Consider the following 27,186-nt stretch of genomic DNA (forward strand, 5'->3'; position numbering starts at 1 on the left):
GCTTCACACATTTGCATCACACTGAGCTCTCTGAGCATGAGCATTCCTTATGGCAGAGTAGACAAATATGGTGCTCTGGTAGCTATTCCTCTATGCTATCTATTGGTGGATGAGATTGAAACCATTATCAGTACATCTACTATCCCGCAGGTGGCATAGGCCATCACTGGAACAAAATCATCATCGTCTTTCCAGATGTACTAATTTTTTTCCAGCTCTGTGTATTTCTGCTGCTTTGGAACATTTAAGATCCTGATTTTCAGCAATTTTAATGCTGAGTTATGACTTCCATATTCGGTGGCCAATAATTGCCAAATTGAGTAATCTGCTTCCAAGTTAATTTGTCAGTACGGTGCCTTGTAACACTCAAACTGCAATTGTAGCAGGAAGTTGTAAATATCTTGAAGTAGATGTTACAAACATGATAACATAGTTTTCTGCAAGCAGTTGAATTGCAAGAATAACTGATGTTGTAAGTTAGTTCAGCCTTTTTTTTTTTTTTTTTTTTTTTTTTTTTTTTTTTTTTTTTTTTTGCAGATCACCACACACACTGTATTCAGATCAAGACAGTGAGAAGACCAAATCTCAAAATATTATCGTTGCAAAGTGTTATGAGTAATGCATTAACTTCTCATGTTCCAATGTCTATTAAGAGATCGTTACAATGCTCAAAAATAGAAGAGATGCTACTTTTAGATTCATCATTATTACCGCATTATTTACCATGGTTTCTTCAGCAGTTTAATTACTTTTACCATTTTGTGTTGTCTGCACAGGAAACCATTGTAATTCTTTAAAAAGTGTACAAGGCAGCAGCTGAAAAACTTATGGTTTTGATCTCAGATTTAAATTTGAAAAACACATGTTTTTCCAGTTTACTCTTGTGTACACCATCAGACTGCCTAATTTTCAACACTTTTTTCTGGTATCTTCAGAATATGTACAAACTCTATGAAAGGGTAGTAAGATTTAGTGTTTTCTTATGGTATATGATATCACAGTATATGATATATGGTGTATGATATAATATATGGTATATGAAATCACAGTAAAAACACAACCAAAACAATTCTGAGTATAGATTTCCCTATTTTCCTTTATTATTACTTATTATATAGACAACAGATTATGTGATAACAGCTAGTATGTGAAATATACTTTTTTCTGGAAATACAGCCCTGTTGTAGACAGGAACTGATTAGTTCAACATATAAACTGATGATTTAAGTTTTGACAGAATAATCCAGTAAATGCCAGTATATCCTTAGTGTTCATGTTACTTCATCAGCTTCTGACTGAAAGAGACTTTGACTCTCAGATGTCACATTATGTTACACTACATGTATGAAACTGTAAAATCATTCATGCTTTGGTGTGTTCATATTTAAGTGCTTTTATATATTTAATGTTCTATTGTTTGTTTATGTTCAGATAGATACAAATGTTTTCAGTCTTGATCCTCCCACATTGTGAGAAGAGATCACATGTAGCTAATAATCTCTCACTGAAGACCTAATCCTTTGTTTAGGCTGTTAAGAAGAGGCTTCGCACCACCTCCACAAGTGTTGTGGTTGTCGTCAGATTCAATGGACCAAATATGTGCCCCGTCCAGGCCTTTCTGAACAGCATACTCTCCCTGTAAGATAAAAACAAATTTACATAAGACATATGTGTCAGTTACATGTTTAGAAGGGTAGATCACATAACTAATGAGGAGGTAATGAATAGAATTGGAGAGAAGAGAAATTTGTGGCACAACTTGTCTAGAAGAAGGGATCGGTTGGTAGGGCATATTCTGAGGCTTCAAGGGATCCCCAATTTAGTATTGGAGGGCAATGTGGAGGGTAAAAATCATAGAGGGAGACCAAGAGATGAATACACTAAGCAGATTCAGAAGGATGTAGGTTGCAGTAGGTACTGGGAGATGAAGATTTGATTTGATTAATACTAGTTCCATGGATCATGAATACAATATTTCGTAATGACGTGGAACGAGTCAAATTTTCCAATGCATGACATAATTAAGTTAATTTAACAACATAATTAAGTTAATATAACAACTTTTTTAAATTTTTTTTTATAATTTCTTGTTTTTTTTTCTTTGTTTCTTAATTTATATCTAAAAATTCCCCTATGGAGTAGAAGCAGTTGTCATTCAGAAATTCTTTTAATTTCTTCTTAAATACTTGTTGGTTTTCTGTCAGACTTTTGATACTATTTGGTAAGTGACCAAAGACTTTAGTGGCAGTATAATTCACCCCTTTCTGTGCCAAAGTTAGATTTAATCTTGAATAGTGAAGACCATCCTTTCTCCTAGTATTGTAGTTATGCACACTGCTATTACTTTTGAATTGGGTTTGGTTGTTAATAACAAATTTCATAAGAGAGTATATATACTGAGAAGCTACTGTGAATATCCCTAGATCCTTAAATAAAATGTCTGCAGGATGATCTTGGGTGGACTCCAGCTATTATTCTGATTACACGCTTTTGTGCAATAAATACTTTATTCCTCAGTGATGAATTACCCCAAAATATGATTCCACATGCAAGCAATGAGTGAAAATAGGCGTAGTAAGATAATTTACTAAGATGTTCATCACCAAAATTTGCAATGACCCTTATTGCATAAGTAGCTGAACTCAAACGTTTCAGCAGATCATCAATGTGTTTCTTCCAATTTAATCTCTCATCAATGGACACACCTAAAAATTTTGAATATTCTACCTTAGCTATATGCTTCTGATTAAGGTCTATATTTATTAATGGCGTCATACCATTTACTGTACGGAACTGTATGTACCGTGTCTTATCAAAATTCAGTGAGAGTCCATTTACGAGGAACCACTTAGTAATTTTCTAAAAGACATTATTGACAATTTCATCAGTTAATTCTTATTTGTCAGGTGTGATTACTATACTTGTATCATCAGCAAAGAGAACTAGCTTTGCCTCTTCATGAATATAGAATGGCAAGTCATTAATATATATTAAGAACAACAAAGAACCCAAGACTGACCCTTGTGGAACGCCATTCTTGATAGTTCCACAGTTTGAGGAATGTGCTGATCTTTGCACAGGATAGCGTAGCATGGAGAGCTGCATCAAACCAGTCTCTGGACTGAAGACCACAACAACAACAACAACAACAACAACAACATGTTTAGGAATCTGAAAACACATTATATTTCATTTGGATGGTAAATGGGATTAGTTGCTTGACATCATTAACCATTCATAATACTTACATTGCAGTCATGTAAGACAATATTGGTTTCAAGGGACTTGCGGTAGTTATTAGGGCTAGCGTCCACGGGCGATTTTTGTCACCAAAATAAGTTTCTGTCACTGTCACGTCATCAAAGTGGAGTGTACCCTCAAAAATGACAGTCACTGAACTTTTTCTGAAAACCAATTGTTATTTGTCGATTGGATTTTGAAGAGAGGTCATTATTTGAGATTCATGAGATGTAAAAGAAAATATCATAAAAAAGAATAGTGGGTACACGTCCTTTATAGTGACAAGCTTATGAGTGGAAAGTTTTACACAATGTTTCGACAAAAAACAAAAGAATTTTTCACTATTTTCGAATGCGTTTTGAAAGTTTTGGTGAATTGTTTCGCATTCTACCTCCATTAACAAGCACAAATATGAACATGATATTGTCTGTCACAAATAAACTCAAGTTGTTCCAAGCACTTGAAAATATAATTCGACTGATTTCTTTCCATCCTTTATTTTGTTTTTGCCGAGAAGTGCTGCTCTTTTTATTATAATTATTGATATCGTCTTTGCGCACAGTCACATTGTGTGAAGACGTTGTTGCCATACATCCCTGTGTCCATAATCGGAAATCAAATGAACGGAGAGAATGCACGGAGAGCGATAATTTTGTGACCCATGCGCGCCCAGCTAGCAGACAAAAGTGTCACCCGGTTGTCACGTCATACTATGCGCGCATATATGTACATATCCAGAGATGGAAAAGAGTGACGAAGGAGTGACGGTGACAAAAATCAGCCATGTGCAATATCTCCTACAATTTTGAAAGGTGAACATCAACACTTTTTTTTCTCATGTGATCTCAGATATCTCTGACCGCATGGTTATACTTTTTACTTTACTGGTTTATCTCAGCAAATTATCAAGTACTAGTTCACAATCCCGGTATTTGCCCAGTATTCGTTTTGCAAATTTTCTATTAGAAAATAAAACACAAAATGAACTACATCTGTAGCGAAGCATCGAAAAAAAATTCCTTTCCATATATTCGTAAAAACAACTCTGAAATCATGAAACAGCTATACAAAGAAATATGCATAATGTACGAGGGTATAAGTATAGTGTCCAAAGAGACATGGTCCCAGATGGTTTCTTTACGCTGGGCGCAGCTGCTTCGGTGTCTACAACGCGATTTTGTGAAAGTCTCTATAGCAACGCCTCTTCGTCGTTTTATAGAAGGCTATCGTTCTCGATTACAAACGTCCGCGCTTCGCAGTTAAAAACTGCCAACAGCACTGGCAGGTGTCAACGTGGAAAGGTCTTAGCAATAAAGAATGAATGCATTAAAACTTCATGCATGATGAGGCGTTTTGTCACGCATCTCAGTATTTATGACGTCATGTCTCATGAACTATGATAGGTTCTTACCCCCACAGCGCCTGTTACCTGACAATAAAGGATAAGTGTACCTAGTTTGGTTGAAACAGTCCAATGATTTAGGAAAAGATGTGGAACGAACACACACACACACACACACACACACGTGTGATGGTTTGATAAGTCTGGTAAGTTTCTGTGAAACTATGGAATAGTTTTGTTGCGCCTCCATGGTTGGTAAGCTTGATGATTCCAAGGATCTTATAAACAATTTCAACAAAGTACGGCCTACAGTTGTTGACAGCCGTCTGAATTGGTCAGTGAAACTACTGCGATTGAAAACAGCGAAAACGGAGTTTCGTGCTGTTATTAAATACTGCATCATCATTGAAGACCATTAATTTTGGATTAATGAATTGAAATGTGGCTGGATGAACACTGAAGACAAAGTGCACTCTGGCTGTCCAATTGAAGTCACCACAAAGGAAACCATCAACAAAATCCATGACACGGTAACACAAGGCCACCGAATAAATATTAGTGAGATTACTGAGACTTAAAGCGTCTCGATGAGTGACTGCATAATATCCCGCATGGAGAATTGACTGTGAAGAAGCTGTGAGCGAGTTGGATGCCGCGATTGCTCTCAGTCGACCAAAAGTGCATCTAGAAAACAGTTCAACACAATGTGTGGCGACGTTTAATCGCAGTCCACAAGATTTTTTGCTCCGATTTGCGACTATTGATGAAACCTGGATCCTCATTACACGTGACAGTCAAAATGGCAGTCAAAACAATGCACAAAGGTTGTTAAAAGTGCACCAAAGACGGCAAAGACCATTTTGTCAGGTGGTGAGGTGATGGTCACTGGTTTTTGAGATTCCCAAGGAATAATCCTCATAGATTACTTTTAAAAAGTCAGAACCATAATTGGACCCTATTATGCTTCATTGCTGGATCGTTTGAAACCTGCGTTGGCTGAAAAAAGACCAGGATAATGTATAATTCCACACACCAGCGATAACAATGGCGAAACTGCACGAAATGTGCTTTGAACTGGTTCGTCATCCACCATATTCATCACCAGACTTAGTCCCAAGTGCCTTCTTCCTGTTCCCTAATTTGAAACTTTGGCTTGCTGGGAAGAAATTTTAATCAAATGAGGAAGTGATAGTTGCTATGAATGCGTAATTTGCAGTTTGATAGAACCTATTTTTCTGATGGGGTGAAAATGCTGGAGGATCGCTGGAGAATGTGCATTTCGCTCAAAGTAGACTATGTCGAGAAATAGAGTGAGTAGTTTACGAAACAAACATTTTTCCATGCCTTTTTTTTTTTACCAGACTAATCAAAGCACCTTAGCACATACATATAACCATCTTTATAATATGTACGAATTTGTAAAATGTTCCTTGTGTGACAATCTCAAATCACTGTCGTTTCCAAACCAATTTCATTTGGTAAGTTATATGTGCAATATATTCTTAAGTGATGGTTTTTCTTTAAATATCACTTATTGTAAGCAACCATTTTCAGTCTGTCTCGTACACTGTGAATTACATATTCAAGGTAAAGGAGTTAAAGAAGCGAGTCGACTTATTTCTGTGAAGTGAAATGAAATAAAAGTGGAATCATTGTTGGTCTGTAATACAAAGAGAAAAATAATAACATACAAGGTGTCTCCATTATCTTGAGCTCCGAAAATAACTTTTTACCAGAAGCAAAACAAAAATTGTATCAAGCAGATGTTGTTGTTAGCTTCCAGAGCAACATAAACCACCATGATTTCCGTTCTTGAAACTTTGTTCATTACAAAGATCTGAACAACAGTACGTGCTTTTCAAAAGGTACCTTGTATTTTTTATTCTGTAATCCACATCTAGTCCTCAAGAGCTGTTGCAAAAATATATCACAGCGTACCATTCAGGTAAACATGAATTTATTAAAAACGTAACGGAAAACTGGCCATGACTCTTCCGCATTCAGACAGAGTGCAGGTACCTGGGATGAAATAACTCGTCCACTTGCTGGAGATGACGGTAAACAAATGAAAACACGGGAAATGCACTGAGAGAACATACACATATGTAATTCTGGGTTTAAGTGTACATGATAAGGTTATAATCGGTTACGTGCAGGAATGCGATATACAAGCGGTACTTAGGAATGTAAATCTCCTGTTCAAGCAATTTTGCGCACACGTATGGATTCATTGGAGCAGAAGCGATAACAGTAACTGCATTGGCTTCGCTTGTGCATGTTCTTTGACCATTACGTTACATTCAGTTGAAAGTTCTCACTTGCTCAGGCGTCACAGTAAGACTAAAAAACATACGTTGCCAAGGTGGGTTATTGTCAGGATATTCCTATCTGTACTGTTGCTCTACATAAATAGCATTATGTTCGACTATAATAAAAGAAAACTGATATTGATGCAATCTTTAATCAAAGGCGGCCTTTATTGTAAATACAATATCGTTTGATATCAGTAAGTAATGCAACACATTTTTTTTCCTCGGCAAATTGCGGTTGAAAAAAGGCAAAATTTGTTGTGGGACACAGTAGAACATTCCCGCTTCAGCCCCAAAGCTTCAGATAGTGCCTGGACTGCACATAGGCTTCAAAATGACAACTCTAACGGAGGTACATTACAAGCAGAGAGGATCGTAGATATTCACAGCCGCTTGCAGAACCTCTACGGAGCTCTGGCAGTGAACAAAAGCACGGTGAGTCGTTGGGCGAGGCGTCTGTTGTAATCGCAACAAGGTCGCGCAAGCTCGTCTTATCTGTCGCGTGCCGGCCGCCGCACACAGCTGTGACTCGTGCAATGTTGGAACGTGCGGACACTCTCATTCGAGGTGATCGACGAATCAGAATCAAAAACTTCGCTGCTCAATTGGGCATCTCTGTTGGTAGTGCTGACAGACTCGTCCGCCATATGGGGTACTAAAAAGGTGTGTACCGGCTGGGTTCCTCGCTGCCTAAAAGGAGACTATAAAGAACAACGAACGGCCTTCTGTGAGGTATGGTTTGTACATTACGAGCCGATTGTGTCAATTTTTTATCTATCGAACATCGTCGCAAACGATGTAATATTGGTTCCTCATTTCGCCTACACCACTCCCCCTCCGAAGAAAAAGTTCAAGGCCGCACCCTCAGCTGGTAAAGCCATGGCGACGATCTTCTGGGACTCTCATTGAGTTATTCTGTTTGATGTCCTCCCTCAGGGTACAATATCAACACTGAAGTGTGTTGTGCTACCCTCAGGAATTTGAAGAAACGACTTCAGCGTGTTCGTCGACACAAAAATGCTTCTTCTCCACGATAACACAAGGCCTCATACAAGTCGGCGCACCCGAGAGGAGCTTACAATACTTCACTGGACTGTTCTCCTTCATCTGCCCTACAGTCCGGACCTCGCACCTTCCTACTTCTACCTGTTGGCCTAATGAAAGGTGCACTGCGGGGGAAATAGCACGTGGGTTACGGGGAGATTATTGATGCAGCAAGACGTTGACTCTAACGTCGACTATTAGAGTGGTATCATGCGGGCATACAGGTCTGGTGGGGGGGGGGGGGGGGCGTAAAGCCGTCGCATTGAACGGAGACTATGTTAAACATGGGGTTTTGTATGCAAGAGAGTGCGGAATAATACGGTGCATTGCAGCCCGGAATAAAACCATAAAACCAACCCGCTTTCGGAAAAAAATATATGTTGCATTACTTGTTGAGCCCCCCCCCCCCCCCTCGTACAACGGTACTGCGCTATATGTACCTATATTGTAAATAAGAAAACAATACTGCAGTTACTGCTCCGCTAGCTTACATGCGTTTTACCTTCTCTTCTCTGGTATATATTGTACTCAAACGAATCGTGAACTGACGGTGCTTGACAGAATGACCACTGTGTATTTTCTCTATGTCTCCATTTGTTTACTGTGAACTCCAGCAAGTGGATGAGTTACGTTACACCGCCGATTTGGACTATTTGCTAGTGTAGGAGAGTCATAGGCCCTTTTGTTTTATATGCTTACTAACGTCATGTTTACGTGAATGGTTCCCTGTGTTGATATGCTTCTGAATGCATCTTGAGGAGTGGAAGTGGAGTACTGAATAAAAAATATAAGATTATTATTATTTTAAAGAAGTACTGCTGTACATATCTTTGCAACAGACAAAGTTTCAAGGTAGGCAATCATGCTGGTTAATGTCCTCGTGGTAGCTAAACAGCGTTTACTTGATAATTTGTGTTTTGCTTCTGGGCAAAAAATTATTAGGAGTGGTACAGATGACTGGGACAGCCTGTATACACTACGCGTTTGTTTGATGTATGTTAATAGAATGCACGACTAAAACTACTTTTGAATCAATAGTACGAAAATCAAGTTGAATTGCCCACGCTGCATATCAAAATAATGAAAAGTCCTTCTAATTACTGAACGCAAGAAACATTACAGTGACAAATAACCAGAAACAGTCAGCTGTCACACAGTAAGAGCATGTTCAATAACATGAACCTTCTGGGTACGGTTATGCTCACTGGAAAGATAACACTCACAGCATCTCCGGATCACAGCAAGGAAATTTTTCGAAACACATTGAGGATAATTACTCTCTGGATATTGTAGTCTGATTAATTTCTGTTATTGCAATGAAAAACTGGAGAACATTTCCACATTATGCTTTAGTCAATTAATTTATTTTCCTTTCACTCATACTTGTTTCAGGACTTTATATGCTATCAAATGAGAATAACCTCCTAACATCATTGACGGTTCCTAACTTGTAGTCATGTAAAACAATGTGAATGTGCGCAAATGACATACAGCAAGAACAGTAAATAAACTAGATTCGCTAACAAGTCTAATACAACGTTAAAGCAAGACGACAACACTGGAAACATGACAAGGCGTATAGGCTAACATATTTTTCATGTGACATTGCCAACACAGAGTACTTTGTGTAAGAAAAACAGTCAAACAACCAGAAGACGTGGTTGGACATCAATGTAACTTCGTTCAGGCACACACTATTGGCGGATACGTCAATGATTAGATTTGAATTTCTCTGTGACAGGTAGAACGGCCACCAGAGTGCATTAGTGTCGTTCCTCTGTAGTGTCATTACCAGGCCTGGTAGGGTAGATAATGGGCGTGAACAGCGTCACATGTTGAGTGAGACTCCGTTATCAGCACCTGACGGAGTTGGACCTTACTGCGGGTCTCCATTTGGCCGACAGGTCGAACCTTCAATATTCAGATTTTTGGGTCATTCGAATGTGAACTGCCTGCGAACCCGACGGCAGGCATACTCGTCAAAAATGGCTCTGAGCACTACGCGACTTAACTTCTTAGGTCATCAGTCGCCTAGAACTTAGAACTAATTAAACCTAACTAACCTAAGGATATCACACACATACATGCCCGAGGCAGGATTCGAACCTGCGACCGTAGCGGTCTCACGGTTCCAGACTGTAGCGCCCAGAACCGCTCGGTCACTCTGGCCGGCGGCATACTCGTCGTCAAGTTTCCAGTCAATCATGTCTGGCCACCATAACAGAGGATCGCCGTGTTGTGCACGGGCGCGTCATGACCGCTTCACGTCTACATCTGCAATCCACCAATAAATAATGGTCCCCATGCAGCATTCTCTGTCAGCTCTCACCACTGGTCCGAAATTAGTAGCAGTTGAAATAGGGAAATATCGTCCCATGCGTAGGCTACCGTTAACACCACAGCACTAACAGCAGCATCTGGAGTGGTCCGTGATCAGTAAGAATGAACTACTGATGAATGGCATAACATTATGTTCAGCGACGAGTTGCGGTTCTGTACTACCTCGGATGACCATTGACGGCAGTTATGGCAACGACCTGGGGAGAGGTCCCACTCTTCCAATGTTTTGGAGAAGTGCAGTGGTATTACTTCTGGCATCATGGCATGGGGAACTACTGGGTATGACTTCGGGTCACGGCTGGCTCTGACTGAGGGAACTCTTGACAGCAAAACAGTACGTCACTGACATCCTGCGTCCTGATGTGTCGCCTGCCATGCCGCAGTGCCGTAGTGCTGTTTTTCAACAGAAGAATGCTTGTTCGTGTATGGCACGAGTCTCTATGAACTGTTTGTATGATGTTGAAGTATTCTCACGACCAGCAAGATCTCTAGATTTGTCCACGGTAGTACAGGTGTGGGACCAGCTCGGAAACATCAACTCGATCTAGAGGGTCAGTATCGAGGACGTGAAATACCAGTTACAACAGTTGCGGGTCAGCTTGCCTCAGTAGAGGTAATAACGGCTTTATGACAACCTTGACAGCTGAGTCAGTGCTTGCTTCCAGGCCAGAAGGGATGCATCATCATATTGATAAATAGGCTTATACTGCCAAGTTCTTCGTAAAGTTGACTATTTTGTAATCACTGGAAATGGAAATGTCGTGTGGCTAGGGCCTCCCGTCGGGTAGACCGTTCGCCTGGTGCAGGTCTTTCGATTTGACGCCACTTCGGCGACCTGCGTGTCGATGGGGATGAAATGATGATGATTAGGACAACACAACACCCAGTCCCTGAGCGGAGAAAATCTCCGACCCAGCCGGGAATCGAACCCGGGCCCTTAGGATTGACAGTCTGTCACGCTGACCACTCAGCTACCGTGGCGGACTTGTAATCACTGAAATAACGTCACATAATTTACCCTCTCAACCTGAGACGTTTCGTTTCATTTCTTCCTCCCCTGCTGGTTACTTCACTTTTTTGTCATGTTGCCTGTTTTTTTAATATAGCGGTGCACTGCAGATAGTTAATCCGCTGAATAACAGTTTGATTGACGACAATGGCATAAATTACGCATATTGCAAAGACGAAGTGTGCTTGGACTGCGACACATAGTGCTGTTAAGAAGAGGAGAGTAGGTGTAAGATGTCGTGGTCTCCTGACCTTCACTGCTTACATATTCCGCCCTCACAATCATATTCCACATATCAAGACGCTTCATTCGAACCCAAACTCGATAAGATAAAGTCAATGTTGTATGAATTCATGTAAATGATATGCAAATAACTAGTAAATCGCAAGCGCGCACTGAGACTGAAATACTCAAGGCTGGCGTACACACACACATTCAAGACACGACGGTCACAGGTGCTTTTAGTTTGGGAGAGGCAAACCGCACGCTGGGGGGGCCGGCCCCTTCAGAGGACGAGTTAACATATCTATGTCGGCCGGCGACCGCCTGTAGAGCAGAAAGCGTTTGCCCGAGTAAAAGGCAGAATGACCCCGTGTTCGGCTTGAAAGCAAGTTCCACTACATTGTGTGGGAGCGCCCAGCCTACACATTCTTTACAAACATAGCATGCAGTTTCAGAGGTTTTCACAGAGAGACAGCAAACGCCAGACGCCGATGCTACAGATTTCCGGATTGGTCGCCTTAAACGAAACGTCATTCTCCCGCCGTTTTAGAAGAGCAATGCTGATTGGCAGACGATATTCCTGACGCCTTGGGGCGAGAACACATAACGAGAGTGTCTGCGCTCGTACGTGTACTCAAAGAGCGAGGAACAAGTCTCTCCTCTGTACTTCAGTGGGAGAGTACCTCTGTTGAGAGCGAATCAGAGTGTGACTCCATATTGAGTCCTTGCGATTAAGCGTTGATCACTGTGTTGGCTGCCACACTTATTGGGCGGTGTGAACAGACAGAGTTATAGTTAAACGCCTGTGAACGAATTTTTGAGTGGCATCGCAGTGGACTGGTTATCTGACCTGTGTACCATGCCAATAGTAGACTAGGGGCAAATAGGAGTCCTTGACTTCATCATGGCGTAGGGAGAGTTTGATTGGCGAAGGTCAATCCAGATAGAATGAGAGTTAGCATATTTGTCAGCAGCGAGCAGCGCAGACAGCAGTCATCGCAGCTTACGGTGTTGTGCGCTACAGCTCTTGCGAGCCCCATATTTCCTCCACAACAGTAGACTTCACTGCATTTCACACGCGACACCCTCGACTATACCTAGCAACATTCTAACGGATAATTATTCAAGTTGAGTAGGCGCGGCTCTCAGCCATTCTGCCAAGTCAATAACAATCTTAAACTTTGTATAGAAATTTCATTAGCGAATCCTATCCTTAAGAGGTAACGTCACATTCCGAAAAGAACCAGGAAATAACTTGTTCAGTTCATAACTAAAAGTGCCATTGTGATTTCTCAGAATTTTTGCAAAAAAATAATAATTTTCGTTAGTTTCATGTTTTTCCTACAGTAACTAGCACCACTCCAGTATGCAAGTATCCCACTAGTTACGTGAGAAATTTTGTGAATTTTTGTGCCATTTCCTTACAGCGGAAGACTCCAGAAGATATTTATTGCTGAAAGTTTTTTAGGCATTTCTCTTTAGAACGTAAGGAGCGTCTGTCTGACTTCTGTAGTAGTGTGGGGGTGGAAATTGCATCTTGCAGGAGCCACAGGGTAAAGGATACATCTCAGATTAATCCGTTGCGCAGAATGACAGAATAGCACCCACACGCTCACACAGGTTGTGTTAGCATTACTTACGAAGCTGCCCACTACTCGGGAATTTTTGCAGATCCCCAATGAGAATGCTACATTCGCGATCAGTGGCGAGTTGGAAACGAATCATCAACATTACGAAATTGATATTCGTAGCTGCCATTTTGTTGTCTTTCATACGTGTCCCGCTCTTGTTCTGGTAATTTTTTGACAGTCTACAAATAATACAGGTGTTGGACCAAAATATGGAAACGCCAGAAACACAGCACATTCCCACGGCTAATACGATGTAGGAAATCCGTCGGCATTCGAAAAGAGCTTCCAGTCGTCTCGGAACAGATAAATACGGGGTCATGAATGGTTTCCAGGGGACTCTCACCCCATTCTTTTTGTAAAATAGGGGCAAGTTTAGGTAACGACGGTGGAGGTGGATAGCCATCACGCGCTCTTCAAGGTAGACAACAAAGACTCAGTAATACTGAGATATGGTGACTGTGGTGGCTGCGGGAGGTGCGACAGTTAATCCTCGTGCTCAGAAAACCAGACTTGGACGATGCGAGCCGTGTGCATAGGGCCGCTTTCCTCAGGGAACGCAGCATCACTATCGGGGGAAAATATTTTACCATGGGATGGATCTGATCAGCCAAAATGGTCATTACATAATCCTTCGCACTAATGCTGCCTTGTAGAGTAACCATGGGGCCCATGGAATAACATGATATGGCTGCCCAAATCGTCACCCAACTCCCGCCATATTTGACTCTTGGCACGTAAACACATCTAGAAGTTGGAAACGGTGTGAAACAAGACACAGTGGACCAAATGACTTTCTTCCATTGCTCCATAGTCCAGATTTTATGGCTTCACTACAACGTTGGGGATTTGCATCAATTATGCCAACTCACCCTGCAATTCTCTGCTTATGGAGTTCCCCTCGTGTTGTTTTGGTGCTGACCGGGTTCGCGCTGACTTTTCCAGCTGTCGCCCTGTTAGTTTTAGTCAGAATCCTCTTCAGTGACTGTCCGTCACAATCACTCAACACACACTTTCGTCCGCGTTGTGGCTTAGCGGGTATTTTTATCCGATTGCCCTATATGTGGTGTAAATCTTCGATATGGTGCCTCTTAATCACTAAGCCCTTCAGCTCCCTTGGTTACGTAAGCACCACCCATACGATCATTAACAGTTTTACCACCTTCGAATTCACTTAACTCTGGCACAATGCGCTCACAACTATGCAGAACAGTGTTCTGACCAAGATTGACATTTGGAACGTATCGAGGACACTGCACAGGTGCCGATCGTGGGCAAATACAACAGCGCATCGTGCAGGCTTGGCTAGGTCCTATATTTATGTTCAAGCATGAATGCCAGGCGGCGTTTCCTTATTTTTGTCCAACCGCCGCATGAATACATGTTCCAATGATAGCTGAGAAGCTATGTAGAGACTTGCATAAGATTTCTGAGGCTGGGCAAAACAAGTATAGCCGTTAAGAGGATGGGAAATTCAAATGAGGTATCCAGGAACACGCGACCCGAATACTTTAAAACTGTGCCTGAAGAAATCTTCAAATTATCAGCAGACTGATTGTATGGTATTCTTCTTGATTAACATATATGTGAAAGGGGAACTACGCTCAGGTAGTAAAACTTTGACTTATCGTTACTCGCCAGGCGTTAAAGGCTTTAAGTTTTGAAGAAATATACGGCTGGAGATTAGAAAAGGGGCTAGAGATTGGAAAAGGCATTTACGAATTTGTCTGTATTTCGGAAGCTGGCACCAGATGAAGTATTTCGCACTTAACGGATAAAACGCAATTAATAATAATTGTTACAGAAATATCTCGTAATATTAGTCATTTGCGATAGAGGAACAGTTTTTCAGAAGAAGTAAATTTCTAAAGTTGTAGGAAGCCTCTATCCGATGTTCTCTGCACTCTGTCACGAGTGGTTTGATGACTTGTTTCCTCTCTCTCATTGAATTTTTTTGTGGTATGCGTAGGCTACTTATTTTGCCAGCGGCCTTACCGCAATGGTAACACCAGTTCGCGTGAGATCACCGAAGTTAAGCGCTGTCGAGTTGGCTAGCAACTGAATGGTTGACCGCCGGGCTACCGATCGCTGTTGGCAAGTGCACACAGCCCTTGTGAGCCAATTGAGGGGCTACTTCATTGAGAACTGAAACGGCCGGGAGAGCGTTGTGCGGACCACATCCCCCCCCCCCCCCCCTCCCCACTGTCCGTATCCTGTGACACATAGCGGCTGATGATGACACGGCGATCGGTCGGTACCGTTGGGCCTTCCGAGGCATATTCAGATGGAGTACCTTTTTTTTTACATGAAATGTTTCTCCCTATTTCTTGGTTACTTACATTATTTGTGTCTCCAAATTAGAAGTTCGTTATTTCAATTATTTGACCATCACTCACCAAGGTTTGCATTGTCTGGGGATTCTTGAAGCTGACCCACTGGTTGCCGCTGTAGGCATAGGCCTCGCCGTCCTCAATAACTGTTTCTGTCCAGGTCGCCATGCATATCTGAAACGAAAGTAGTAGGTGCATTCATTAATGTCCTTGATGGCTTCTGACAAGGGAACGGCGCAGATAGCGGGAAATACATTTTAATTTAGTTTCTGAAAGGTGCAAACGAGTGCAGCAGGCTTTATTTTCTGAAATCGCTTGTGTATTGTGTTGTCTCATACCAATTTATACACGTGATCGACGTTAGTCATGTGGCAGCACACAATGGCTTTGAGTCAGAAAATATTTATATTTGACATTACTGCTGGCTGTACTATTTTTCGCAGTTACTGGGCTATTCCGAAGTGTAGTAGAGAGTATATGAAATGTAGACCAGCAATAGCGAGAAAAATGTTTTTGGTAAAGAGGAATTTGTTAACATCGAATGTAAATTCAAGTCAATAATTTTATCTTGAAACTCTTCCATTGGTCCGTGTTTGCATATAAAAACAACAGCATGGGTTTGAGGGTCTGCCTTGATGCAAATCACTTCGTTATTCATTTATTTATTCCCAAACTATTTTCAGCAACAAATAACGCCTTGTCAGTGGGTTCTTTGATTCTAAAACATGCAGGAACAGTACATTTATAAAACATTTTAAACCATTATTACATGTCTACTGTTTCGTTTCAAATATTGTTTTCTGTGAATAATTTCATAATACCTTATTTAATATATGCCACAGCTTAGTTTTACGATTGTTGCCACTGTTTCCGGCATGTTTTCTGCTTTTTCTTGTTGCCGTTTTTGTCGGTATAAATCATGTCGTCTGCAACTGTATGAATGGCTGTTAGTAAACAAAAACAAACGCATGAAGTTATGTGTATAAACGTTACACAACTGGGATTGTGGTAGTGTTGTGGATACAGTTTTGGTGTGTGCTAGGTTGTTACGTAGTTTGTCATGTGCTCACGTCCGTTGGACTACTTTGAGACACAAAAAAACATAACAAGGTGCGAAAGTTTTTTTTTCTGTGCCTAAAACAAGCTGCAAGCCGTCCAACGAACATGAGCATATGACGAACTACGTAACAATCTAGTACACACCAAAACTGTATCCATAGCACTATCACAATTCCAATTGTTTAACGTTGACATACTTAAGTTCACGTTTTTGTATTTTTTCTTTTTTGCTAACAGCCGCTCATACAGCTGCAGATGACATGATGTAAGCCGAAAAAAAAACAAAAATATCCCGGAAACAGCGGCAACAATTGTAAAACAATGCTGTGACGTATAGTAAATAAGGGTATTATCAAATCATCAAGACGTACATTCTGAGAAATATTTTTCTCAGTTTTCTCTAGACTTCTTTCTATGCCTGTACTTCTGGTAACATGGGTTTGAGGGTCAAATAATTTCGTTATTCATTTATTTATTTCGAAACTAGTTTCACCGACAAATAACGCCTTATCAGTGGCTTCTTTGATTCTAAAACATGCAGAAATAGTATATTTATAAAACATTGTAAAACGTTATTACATGTCTACTGTTTCTAGCTTTGCACTAAAAACTAATGTAGAAAAAATTGTCAGTATTCTGTTATATCACTTTTTACGCACATGGGGCCTAACGAGCGACATCATTATGTCGCGGGTGAAAGCTGACGTCCAACCCCAGTAGGTCAAAACCATCTTCGAGTGGAAACTCAAAGTAACCAGTGTTACTGAAGATAAAACTCAACTTCTTATTTCTTTCTAACCTATACATCGCAGATGCAAAACTAACGATTCCTTTCGTTAACTGCCAGGTGTGAAGATGAGCAGGAGAGGAATAAAAAATTATATTTCTTGAGAATGCAAGTCTATTCCAATGGGTGCTAAAATGTTGCTGTTGGGCGTGCCCACGACATCCCGATCTATCCAGGAGGAGAACTTCCATGTAGAGCCTTAGAAGTAGCCAGTGCAACATTACGAAAAGTGCTTCGAAATTGAAAAGATGGTTGAATCTTCCGCAACGTTTTGCCATCAGAGAACTTACGATGTTTACGAACGATTGCCTTACAACACATGATTAGCGGTTTTAAAAGTATAGTTTTTCTGTCTGCCATGTTGCAGTCGACTATCGCTTGACATACACAGTGTTCCAGGAAGAAGGTTCAATATTCAGGAACATAACAGGAACGCTCATTTGAAGCAAAAAATTCAAAAATTCATATGGAGATATTCCCTATTCCAAGGACGGCAAACTGACCCAACTCAGTAAAGAAGACTCATAAGAAAAATTTGCCTTTCTTAAACACGTGACAAATTACGCTCTTGCAAGCAATGCAGCGACGACGTTACCTGTGTATGTTCACACTTTTCAAATCAGTCTTTACAAAATCATATTTCCAAAACGCACCATCCGCAGTGTTTGCCTCTCTATGTTCTGCTATAGTTCAATTCTTTTGTCTTGGCGGCTCGCGCATGCCCGCCCAGACGCTGGAGATTGCTGCGTTGCCAGTTGCACACGACGCACGCGCCAATAGAAGCAGCGCCATAGTATAACATAGTTCGCAAGCTTACGTGTAGGGGGGGGGGGGGGGAGCGCGCAGTTCATGAAGTAAAGCCACCATGGCCGCATTAACCCTTTCGCTGCTACAAAGACGTGCTCCTTGCATTCCGCGCTGTGGGCGATTTTGTCACTGCACTGCTCGCCTGTGCAGACACATTGTGTTCCGACTGCTTTGACACTCTTTATCATTCGATTCCACAAAAACTATATGGCTCAAAAATTAGATTTTTACCTATCTTCTTGTGTGATACCTTCCCCCCCCCATAAATGACTTAATTTTGTTTCGATGTTCAACGCAGTTATTATGCAGCATTAAATATAGTAAACCTTTGCACGAAATTTTGAAGAGTTTGCAGAGGTAAAAGTCCATAGAGTATACTTTCCGTATGGTCGATTTTAGTTGCCACAATGTTGAGAATGAAATGTGGACAAGATACCTATATATTTCATTTAATTTAAGTACCACATAAGTGTCGTATGTAATATTGAGAAATATTCCACCTTTCGCGACTGTAACAAAAGTTTTACTTACACTGGGCACGTTTGGCTTTATTTTAAAGCACTTCAATCAATCAAAAGGAAGTAGATAAAATACATTAAACAAAACTGTGGACTTACAAAAACATTAGGACTTGAATATACCGTCTGTCAGTGAAGTGCTCAGAGCTATGTCAAATATAATTTTGTGTGTGGCACACACAAACAGCATTTATTTGCTAAAACACTGATGAGCCAACACAAACGTTGAATATTGTGCTACCGCAGCACAAAACTACGAAAGGTGACTTGGCAATGGAGGACACAAAATACAGTCCTCTTATGATGCTTCAAAAGAGAGAAACGCGTCTGGTCTAAATAAGTCGCTTATTACAGTTGCAGAAGAGGGATATATTTCAATACCATTGGTAAAACTGCGACTGTGGAACAAAAACAAGAAATAGAACATGAATACCATTGTGTATGTGCCTTACCTTTCACCGATGGAAGTGCTTTAAAATAAAGCCAAACGCGCCGTGTGTATATAAAACTTTTATTACAGTCGCGAAAGACGGAATATTTCTCAATATTACATACGACACCTATGTGGTACTTAAATTAAATGAGATATTGTTATACAGTAAATATTATATGAAATTTAGGTATCTTGTTCACATTTCATTCTCAACATTGTGGCAACTAAAATCGACCATACGGAAAGAATACGCTATGGACTTTTACCTCTGCAAACTCTTCAAAATTTCGTGCAATGGTTTACTACATTTAATGCTGCACATCAAAACAAAATTAAGTCATTTATGGGGGGAAGGTATCAGGCAAGAAGACGTGTAAAAATCAAATTTTTTGGCCAAATAGCTTTTGTGAAATCGAATGATAAGTGTGTCAAAGCAGTGGGAACACCATGTGTCTGCACAGGCGAGAAGTGCAGTGATGACAAAATTGCGCACAGCGCGGAATGCGGGGAGCACGTGTCTGCAGCAGCGAAAAAGTTAATGAAGAGGCAAAGCACTAGAAATTTCACTCAAACGAATAAAATTCGTGAAGTAAGGCACGCCAATATTGTTTTTAAATAAAGAAAATATTAAGCACCACACAGGGTTTGAACTCTTAACCTTTCATTTGGCAGCCCAACACCTTAACCGTTCCGCTACCTCAGCTTATCAAACAGTGTGACCCCATAACGACTCTAACATCTCACGCAACTACGTATAAACACTGTTGGTATGACTATGAATTACTCAAGCTTCGTCGAAGTACAATAGGAAATAAACAATTACCGCTGTTCTTTATTGCGAAAAAGCAGTTCGTGAGATTGAAACAAACACCTTTCCTTGCTATCGCCTGAATTAGGAGTCTTATTGCTTGTTTGGTTTAATTAATTAATAGAATATGAAGCAATTGGTATAAAGAATGCTTTTTCCAATCTTTCTGTAAAAGAAAGTCTGCTATCAAGACATTGCTTTTGTTCTATTACTTTATTTATGACTGAACGTTTCTAAAACTGAAGACACTCGTCCGTGCTCTGCACTGCTGTCGAGATCTGGCAACGTCGTTCTCTGTTCATTGGCTGACTGTGTTTTGTGACGTCAGATGCGCAGAAAGAACCTAAACTCGGCCGCCAAGATATATGACGCGCACTTTAGTTATTTCCAGACCACTCAGCAGTGTGGCCAACAGTCTCTTCTCTCACTTCTCACTGAATGCTACATCGGCAGCGACAACGCTACCGACAACCAAAGATCACATTCCTTGTACTCACGATCTCTGTAGTGTAACATATCGACTACTGAAGACTTCTGCTTGAAAAATATCCAGTATATAAATATGAAATATGACACATCGAATAAAAGAGGGCTCGCATCACCAAAAACAAGCAAGAAAACTTACATCACCGCCTCCCACTTCTCAGAAAAAGATTAATAAAGATAAAAAAGGAAATTTACAGTGAATTTCTGAACAAAAGTCTGACTAGATTTTGATAATGTACAGTAGCTTCTTCAAACCGCTATGAAAATGTCTTTAACTAGTAAGAAAAAGTTACAATTCAAATACATAATATATTAGTAGTGGAATTAGTCTTTTGATTATATGTGTACCTTATGCCATTAGATCTTTGTTTATGGAGTTGAATGAAATCCGAGGTTTACAAACGAAGGTTAATACGCGAGATGAACTGCTTGGTCGCATCATGAACGCTGCTGCTCTAATTAGGGAACGTGCAGAGCCACTCAGACATGTTCTCCCGAGAGTGCACAACTGCATTGGAGTTGACATTTATTGTGAACTGTATAACAGCTGTAAAGAGACATGTATGATAAAGCTGAGATGTGAATGTGTTAGAAATATGTCCATATGAAATTCTTTGCTTCAAATGATCGTTGCTCTCATATCCCTGAATACTGGCCACTCCTGGGGCGCCTGTATACACGTATATCTGCCTGCGGCTCCGTCACTCTGCGAAGCTCAGATACATCCTAGGTCGGACAAAAATGGAGCATTGGTAACCCAAACACTTCGGTGGAATTTCTTTGTCCTGTTGTAGTTCAAAAATGGTTCAAATGGCTCTGAGCACTATGGGACTTAACATCTGAGGTCATCAGTTCCCTAGAATTTAGAACTACTTAAACCTAACTATGATAAAGACATCACACACATCCATGCCCGAGGTAGGATTCGAACCCGCGACCGTAGCGGTCACGCGGTTCCAGACTGAAGCGCCTTGAACCGCACGGCCACCCCGGCCGGCTTCTGTTGTGAGTCCCATGACGTGATGTAAGAGGACTCGCGCCCTGTTTGCGGGGCTGATTCGAAATTTTTCCCCCAGATATTCATACGCTTCCCCACTGAACCGGTCGCAGCCTCAATGTAAATATGGCCAAAGGATTGGAAACTTCATCAGTGAGATTTAGTTAAGCCATTCACTTCACAGCTCTCATTTTGCACTTGAGTTGATACGAGTTCGTTTGTCGAAATTCGATTTCGTATAAATTTTGCAAGTTCTAGCTTTCAAACCGACATCGTCTCTTGGCGTTTGCGCTATCACTGTGTTGGTTTGTCTAAAGTGTTACTTCATATCATATCATATCAGTTTTAATAACGTAGCCCATATTCACTTACAGTATTTAATGTCAGAACTTGGTATGTCTTGCAGTCAGTGATTGTAATAAGTTAAGTTCTTCCCACGCATTTTGTGATATTTTTTTGTTATTGTTTGAACCGGTTTTTCCTGTGACTACAAAATGGTTCAAATGGCTCTGGGCACTATGGGACTTAACTGCTGGGGTCATCAGTCCCCTAGAACTTAGAACTACTTAAACCTAACTAACCTAAGGACATCACACACATCCATGCCCGAGGCAGGATTCGAACCTGCGACCATAGCGGTCGCGCGGTTCCAGACTGAAGCGCCTAGAACCGCTCGGCCACTCCGGCCGGCCTGTGACTACAGCATTGTTCTAAATACACTGGCGGAAAAAAATCGCTATACCAAGAACGAATTGCGCAACATAAACGAAAGGTGGTAGGCGTGGCTCTACATCTGAAAGATGATGCCTCTTCCAATTTCGTGCCCGTCACATAACAGTGGTGCTAGTAGCTCCACTATGAGTATACAAATCACGTTTGCATTAAATACGCGCTGTAACTGTCGTGAACATTAGTTACCTTTCAGATTGGACGTGGTGAGCTGACGTTAGTAAAGAATGCCTTTAAGGCGAGAAAGACGTAATTAACCTCACTGAGTCTGAAGGAGGTCGTGTAATAGAGCCACGAGGAGCTGGATGTTCCTCCTGCGATATTGCAGAAAGATTTTGCAGGAACGTAGCCACTGTAGATGATTGCTTGCAGCGGTGGTAACGATAATGTGCAGTCGCAAGAAGACGGCCACGTAACACTACCGAGAGGGAAGACCGACGTGTTCGGCGTATGGCTCTGGCGCATCATAGCGCATCTGCAGCAGCAATTTGAACCGTAGCTAGCATCCCAGCGATACAACGAACTGTTACACATCGGTTGCTTCTATGACAGCTCCGAACCAGACGCCCTGTAGCGGACATTCCACTGAGCCCAAAGCACCACCATCTGCGACTTCAGTGTTGTCGAGAGAGCTCAATCGAGGGCAGGGTGGAAGTCTGTTGTGTTTACTGATGAAAGCTGGTTCTGCCTTCGTGCCGTGAAGACCGCATGTTGGTTAGAAGGAGGCCAGTTGGGGGTCTGCAACCTGTTTACGCACTAGACATACACCTGGAGTCATGGTCTTTTGTGTGATTTCGTATAACGGCAGGAATACTCTCGTGATTATGCCTAGCAATCTGACAGCAAATTTGTACGTCAGTTTGGAGATTCGACCTGTTTGCCACTATTCATGAACAGCATTCCAGCGGGTTTCCAGAACGAGATTTTCACTCTGCAGCGGAGTGTGCGCTGATAGGAAACTTCCTGGCAGATTAAAACTGTGTGCCGGACCGAGACTCGAACTCGGGACCTTTGCCTTTCGCGGGCAAGTGCTCTACCAACTGAGCTACCCAAGGACGACTCACGCCCCCTCCTCACAGCTTTTACTTCAGCCAGTACCTCGTCTCCTACTTTCCAAACTTTACAGAAGCTCTCCGAACCTTTTAGGACTTGCACTCCTGAAAGAAAGAATATTGCGGAGACATGGCTTAGCCACAGCCTGGGGGATGTTTCCAAATTCTGTGAGGAGGGGGCGTGAGTCGTGCTTGGGTAGGTCAGTTGGTAGAGCACTTGCCCGCGAAAGGCAAAGGTCCCGAGTTCGAGTCTCGGTCCGGCACACGTTTTAATCTGCCAGGAAATTTCATTCCAGCGGGTGTTTTCCAATATGACAACGCTCGCCGACATACTGCTGTTGTAACCCAACATGCTCTGAAGAGTGTCGACATGTTGCTTTGAGCTGCTCAATCACCAGATCTGTCTGCAATAGAGCACTTATGGGACATAATCAGACGGCAGTTCCGGTGTCAACCACAAATAGCAGTAACCGTCGCTGTATTGACCGACAGGCGTAGAACTCCACCCACAAACTGACATCCGGTACCTGTACAACACAGTGCACACAAGTTTCCATGCTTGCATTCGACATTCTATCTGTGGCACCGGTTAGTAATGTACCAGCATTTCACATTTGCAATGGCTTATCCCGAGGTCACATTAACCTATGATTCTGCAATGTCAGCCCTTAAATATGTTACATAGGCAAATGTATATCCGGAGTTTCATTACTCTACATTAGTTATTTTTTCCTGTTGCGATGTTTTTACCCGTCAGTGTATTGTTGTAAGTCGCTGACTTTTGTAATTGTTGTAATTCATTGTGCTTGCTAGTGTTGATACTGTTACAGACGGCGTAGTAGTGACGAAATCTGAGCAGTCTTTAGCCTACTACAGTGATCTCAGAATGACAGTTTTGGACAAAATAGCATAAATAATTTCGTTCACTAATAATATCTCCAAATAATTTCGAGGCCATTTCAATCCCGCCAGTGCATTTCCAAGACAGAATGGCTTGTATCCTTCGACTACTACTCGTATAATGACTGAGACTAGAGTAAAATAATTGCAATATACTGATCAGTTAAAGACCATTTGGTGGGAACTGCGTCGCTCGCTGCGCCAGGCAGACTGAACTGCCTTGCTGGCTACGTACCTCGAAGTAAGCGAGCAGTCCCGCCTCCTGGGTGTAGGCGCCGGCGACGCCCGCACCGACTACCGGCGCATCCAGGCCGTGCGAGTCGGGGTTGGTCAGGGTGTAGGTGCGCCCGTAGAACGGGGCGCCCACGCGCAGCTTCGCCGCCGGAGCGCCCGCAGAGATCCACTCCTGCACTGTTGCGTCCTGTAGACACAGGAATGCACGAATGCACCAAGAAAGCCTTTTAGGACCTCTAGTATTCTCCATGTAGACGTAAATGACTTATCAAATGGGACCAGCACCACTCGGAGATTGTTTGCGGAGGTAGTCCCAGTCTTCAAGAAGGGTCGTCGAGCAGATGCGCAAAACTATAGACCTATATCTCTGACGTCGATCTCTTGTAGAATTTTAGAACATGTTTTTTGCTCGAGTATCATGTCATTTCTGGAAACCCAGAATCTACTATGTAGGAATCAACATGGATTCCGGAAACAGCGATCGTGTGAGACCCAACTCGCTTTATTTGTTCATGAGACCCAGAAAATATTAGATACAGGCTCCCAGGTAGATGCTATTTTTCTTGACTTCCGGAAGGCGTTCGATACAGTTCCGCACTGTCGCCTGATAAACAAAGTAAGAGCCTACGGAATATCAGACCAGCTGTGTGGCTGGATTGAAGAGTTTTTAGCAAACAGAACACAGCATGTTGTTATCAGTGGAGAGACGTCTACAGACGTTAAAGTAACCTCTGGCGTGGCACAGGGGAGTGTTATGGGACCATTGCTTTTCACAATATATATAAATGACCTAGTAGATAGTGTCGGAAGTTCCATGCGGCTTTTCGCGGATGATGCTGTAGTATACAGAGAAGTTGCAGCATTAGAAAACTGTAGCGAAATGCAGGAAGATCTGCAGCGGATAGGCACTTGGTGCAGGGAGTGGCAACTGACCCTTAACATAGACAAATGTAATGTATTGCGAATACATAGAAAGAAGCATCCTTTATTGTATGATTATATGATAGCGGAACAAACACTGGTAGCAGTTACTTCTGTAAAATATCTGGGAGTATGCGTGCGGAACGATTTGAAGTGGAATGATCATATAAAATTAATTGTTGGTAAGGCGGGTACCAGGTTGAGATTCATTGGGAGAGTGCTTAGAAAATGTAGTCCATCAACAAAGGAGGTGGCTTACAAAACACTCGTTCGACCTACACTTGAGTATTGCTCATCAGTGTGGGATCCCTACCAGATCGGTCTGACGGAGGAGATAGAGAAGATCCAAAGAAGAGCGGCGCGTTTCGTCACAGGGTTATTTGGTAACCGTGATAGCGTTACGGAGATGTTTAATAAACTCAAGTGGCAGACTCTGCAAGAGAGGCGCTCTGCATCGCGGTGTAGCTTGCTCGCCAGGTTTCGAGAGGGTGCGTTTCTGGATGAGGTATCGAATATATTGCTTCCCCCTACTTATACCTCCCGAGGAGATCACGAATGTAAAATTAGAGAGATTAGAGCGCGCACGGAGGCTTTCAGACAGTCGTTCTTCCCGCGAACCATACGCGACTGGAACAGGAAAGGGAGGTAATGACAGTGGCACGTAAAGTGCCCTCCGCCACACACCGTTGGGTGGCTTGCGGAGTATCAATGTAGATGTAGATGTAGTTATACAGGGTGATTAAAAAGTCAGTATAACATTGAAAACTGAATAAATCACGGAATAATGTAGATAGAGAGGTACAAATTGACAATCATGCTTGGAATGACAGGGGGTTTTAGTAGAACCAAAAAAATACAAAAGTTAATAAAATGATCAGAATAGCAATAATTAGCATAACAAAGTAAGACAAAGCAAAGATGATGTTCTTTACGGGAGGAAAACCACAATCACGCATTTCCTCGAAGAAAAAGTGCCCGATAACGGTAGATGTGGTAAATCCAACCCATACCGTGACTTTCTCGTCGTGCAGTGGAGTTTCCACGACAGTTCTAGGATTTTCGGTAGCCCGAATTCTGCAGTTGTGGGCGTTGACAGACCCTCGGAGCGTGAAATGAGCTTCGTCGGTCCACAACACGTTACTCAACCAGTCGTCATCTTCCGCCATCTTTTGAAACGCCCACACCGCAAATGCCCTCCGTTTCACTAAATCGCCAGGTATCAGTTCATGATGCTGATGGATTTTGTACGGATAGCATCGGAAGGTACGCGTAAGTGCCAACCAAACAGTAGTGTATGGAATGCCGGTGCGACGTGCGACTGAACGAGCGCTGACTTCCCCACGCATAGACGAATCCTCTACAGTCTCCATTTCTTCCTGAACTGTCTCAGCAGCATTACGCCTTGTGCTCGGTCGGCCACTACGGGGTCTATCGTCTAAACAACCCGTGGCTTCGAACTTCGAAATCATTCTCGCCACAGCTGCATTTGTCAACGGACCTTTACCCGTTCGAATTCCCTTCCTATGGCAATAGGATCGTAACGCTGAACTAGCACATTCCCCATTCTGATAATACAGCTTCACCAAAAGCGCCTTTTCAGGTAACGTCAATATGCTGCGACTGCTGGTGCATCTGATTCTCTCTCTCATTACAGTTCCTTTTATACACGATTGTCGTGCGCAGACACTGACGTTTTGTGAACTTTGTTTTTTTTTGTTCTAATAAAACCACATGTCATTCCAAGCATGTGTGTCAATTTTTACCTCTCTATCTACATTATTCCATGGTTTATTAAGTTTTCAAATTTATACTGACTTTTTGATCACCCGGTATATTGGAGAGTATCGCTGCTGCACGGTCGGGAGAAATTACAGGAATGGCTCAATTGTTGGTCAGCTCTCTTTCAATGTCTATAAATGTAAGATAATGGCTTCAACAAAGGGAAACAACGTCAAAGTATCTGATTACAAGTATTTTGAGCACATAGGGAC

At 41.9% G+C, this 27,186-nt stretch overlaps 1 protein-coding gene across 1 annotated transcript in view; it reads right to left on the reverse strand.

The window, feature by feature from the left end:
- Positions 1 to 1,114: 1,114 nt before the first annotated feature.
- LOC124585841 (chitotriosidase-1-like) overlaps positions 1,115 to 27,186 on the reverse strand; it is a 102,260-nt gene continuing 76,188 nt past the window's right edge. The window contains exons 6-8 of the mRNA XM_047131406.1: positions 24,276 to 24,461; positions 15,531 to 15,638; positions 1,115 to 1,636 (exon numbers count right to left, since the gene is read on the reverse strand). Coding sequence (XP_046987362.1) covers positions 1,502 to 1,636; positions 15,531 to 15,638; positions 24,276 to 24,461 — 429 coding nt within the window. The 3' untranslated portion in view covers positions 1,115 to 1,501. The remainder of the gene's footprint in view (positions 1,637 to 15,530; positions 15,639 to 24,275; positions 24,462 to 27,186) is intronic.

The sequence above is a fragment of the Schistocerca americana genome, chromosome 1 (assembly GCF_021461395.2).
Source record: "Schistocerca americana isolate TAMUIC-IGC-003095 chromosome 1, iqSchAmer2.1, whole genome shotgun sequence".
Classification (NCBI taxonomy): Eukaryota; Metazoa; Arthropoda; class Insecta; order Orthoptera; family Acrididae; genus Schistocerca; species Schistocerca americana.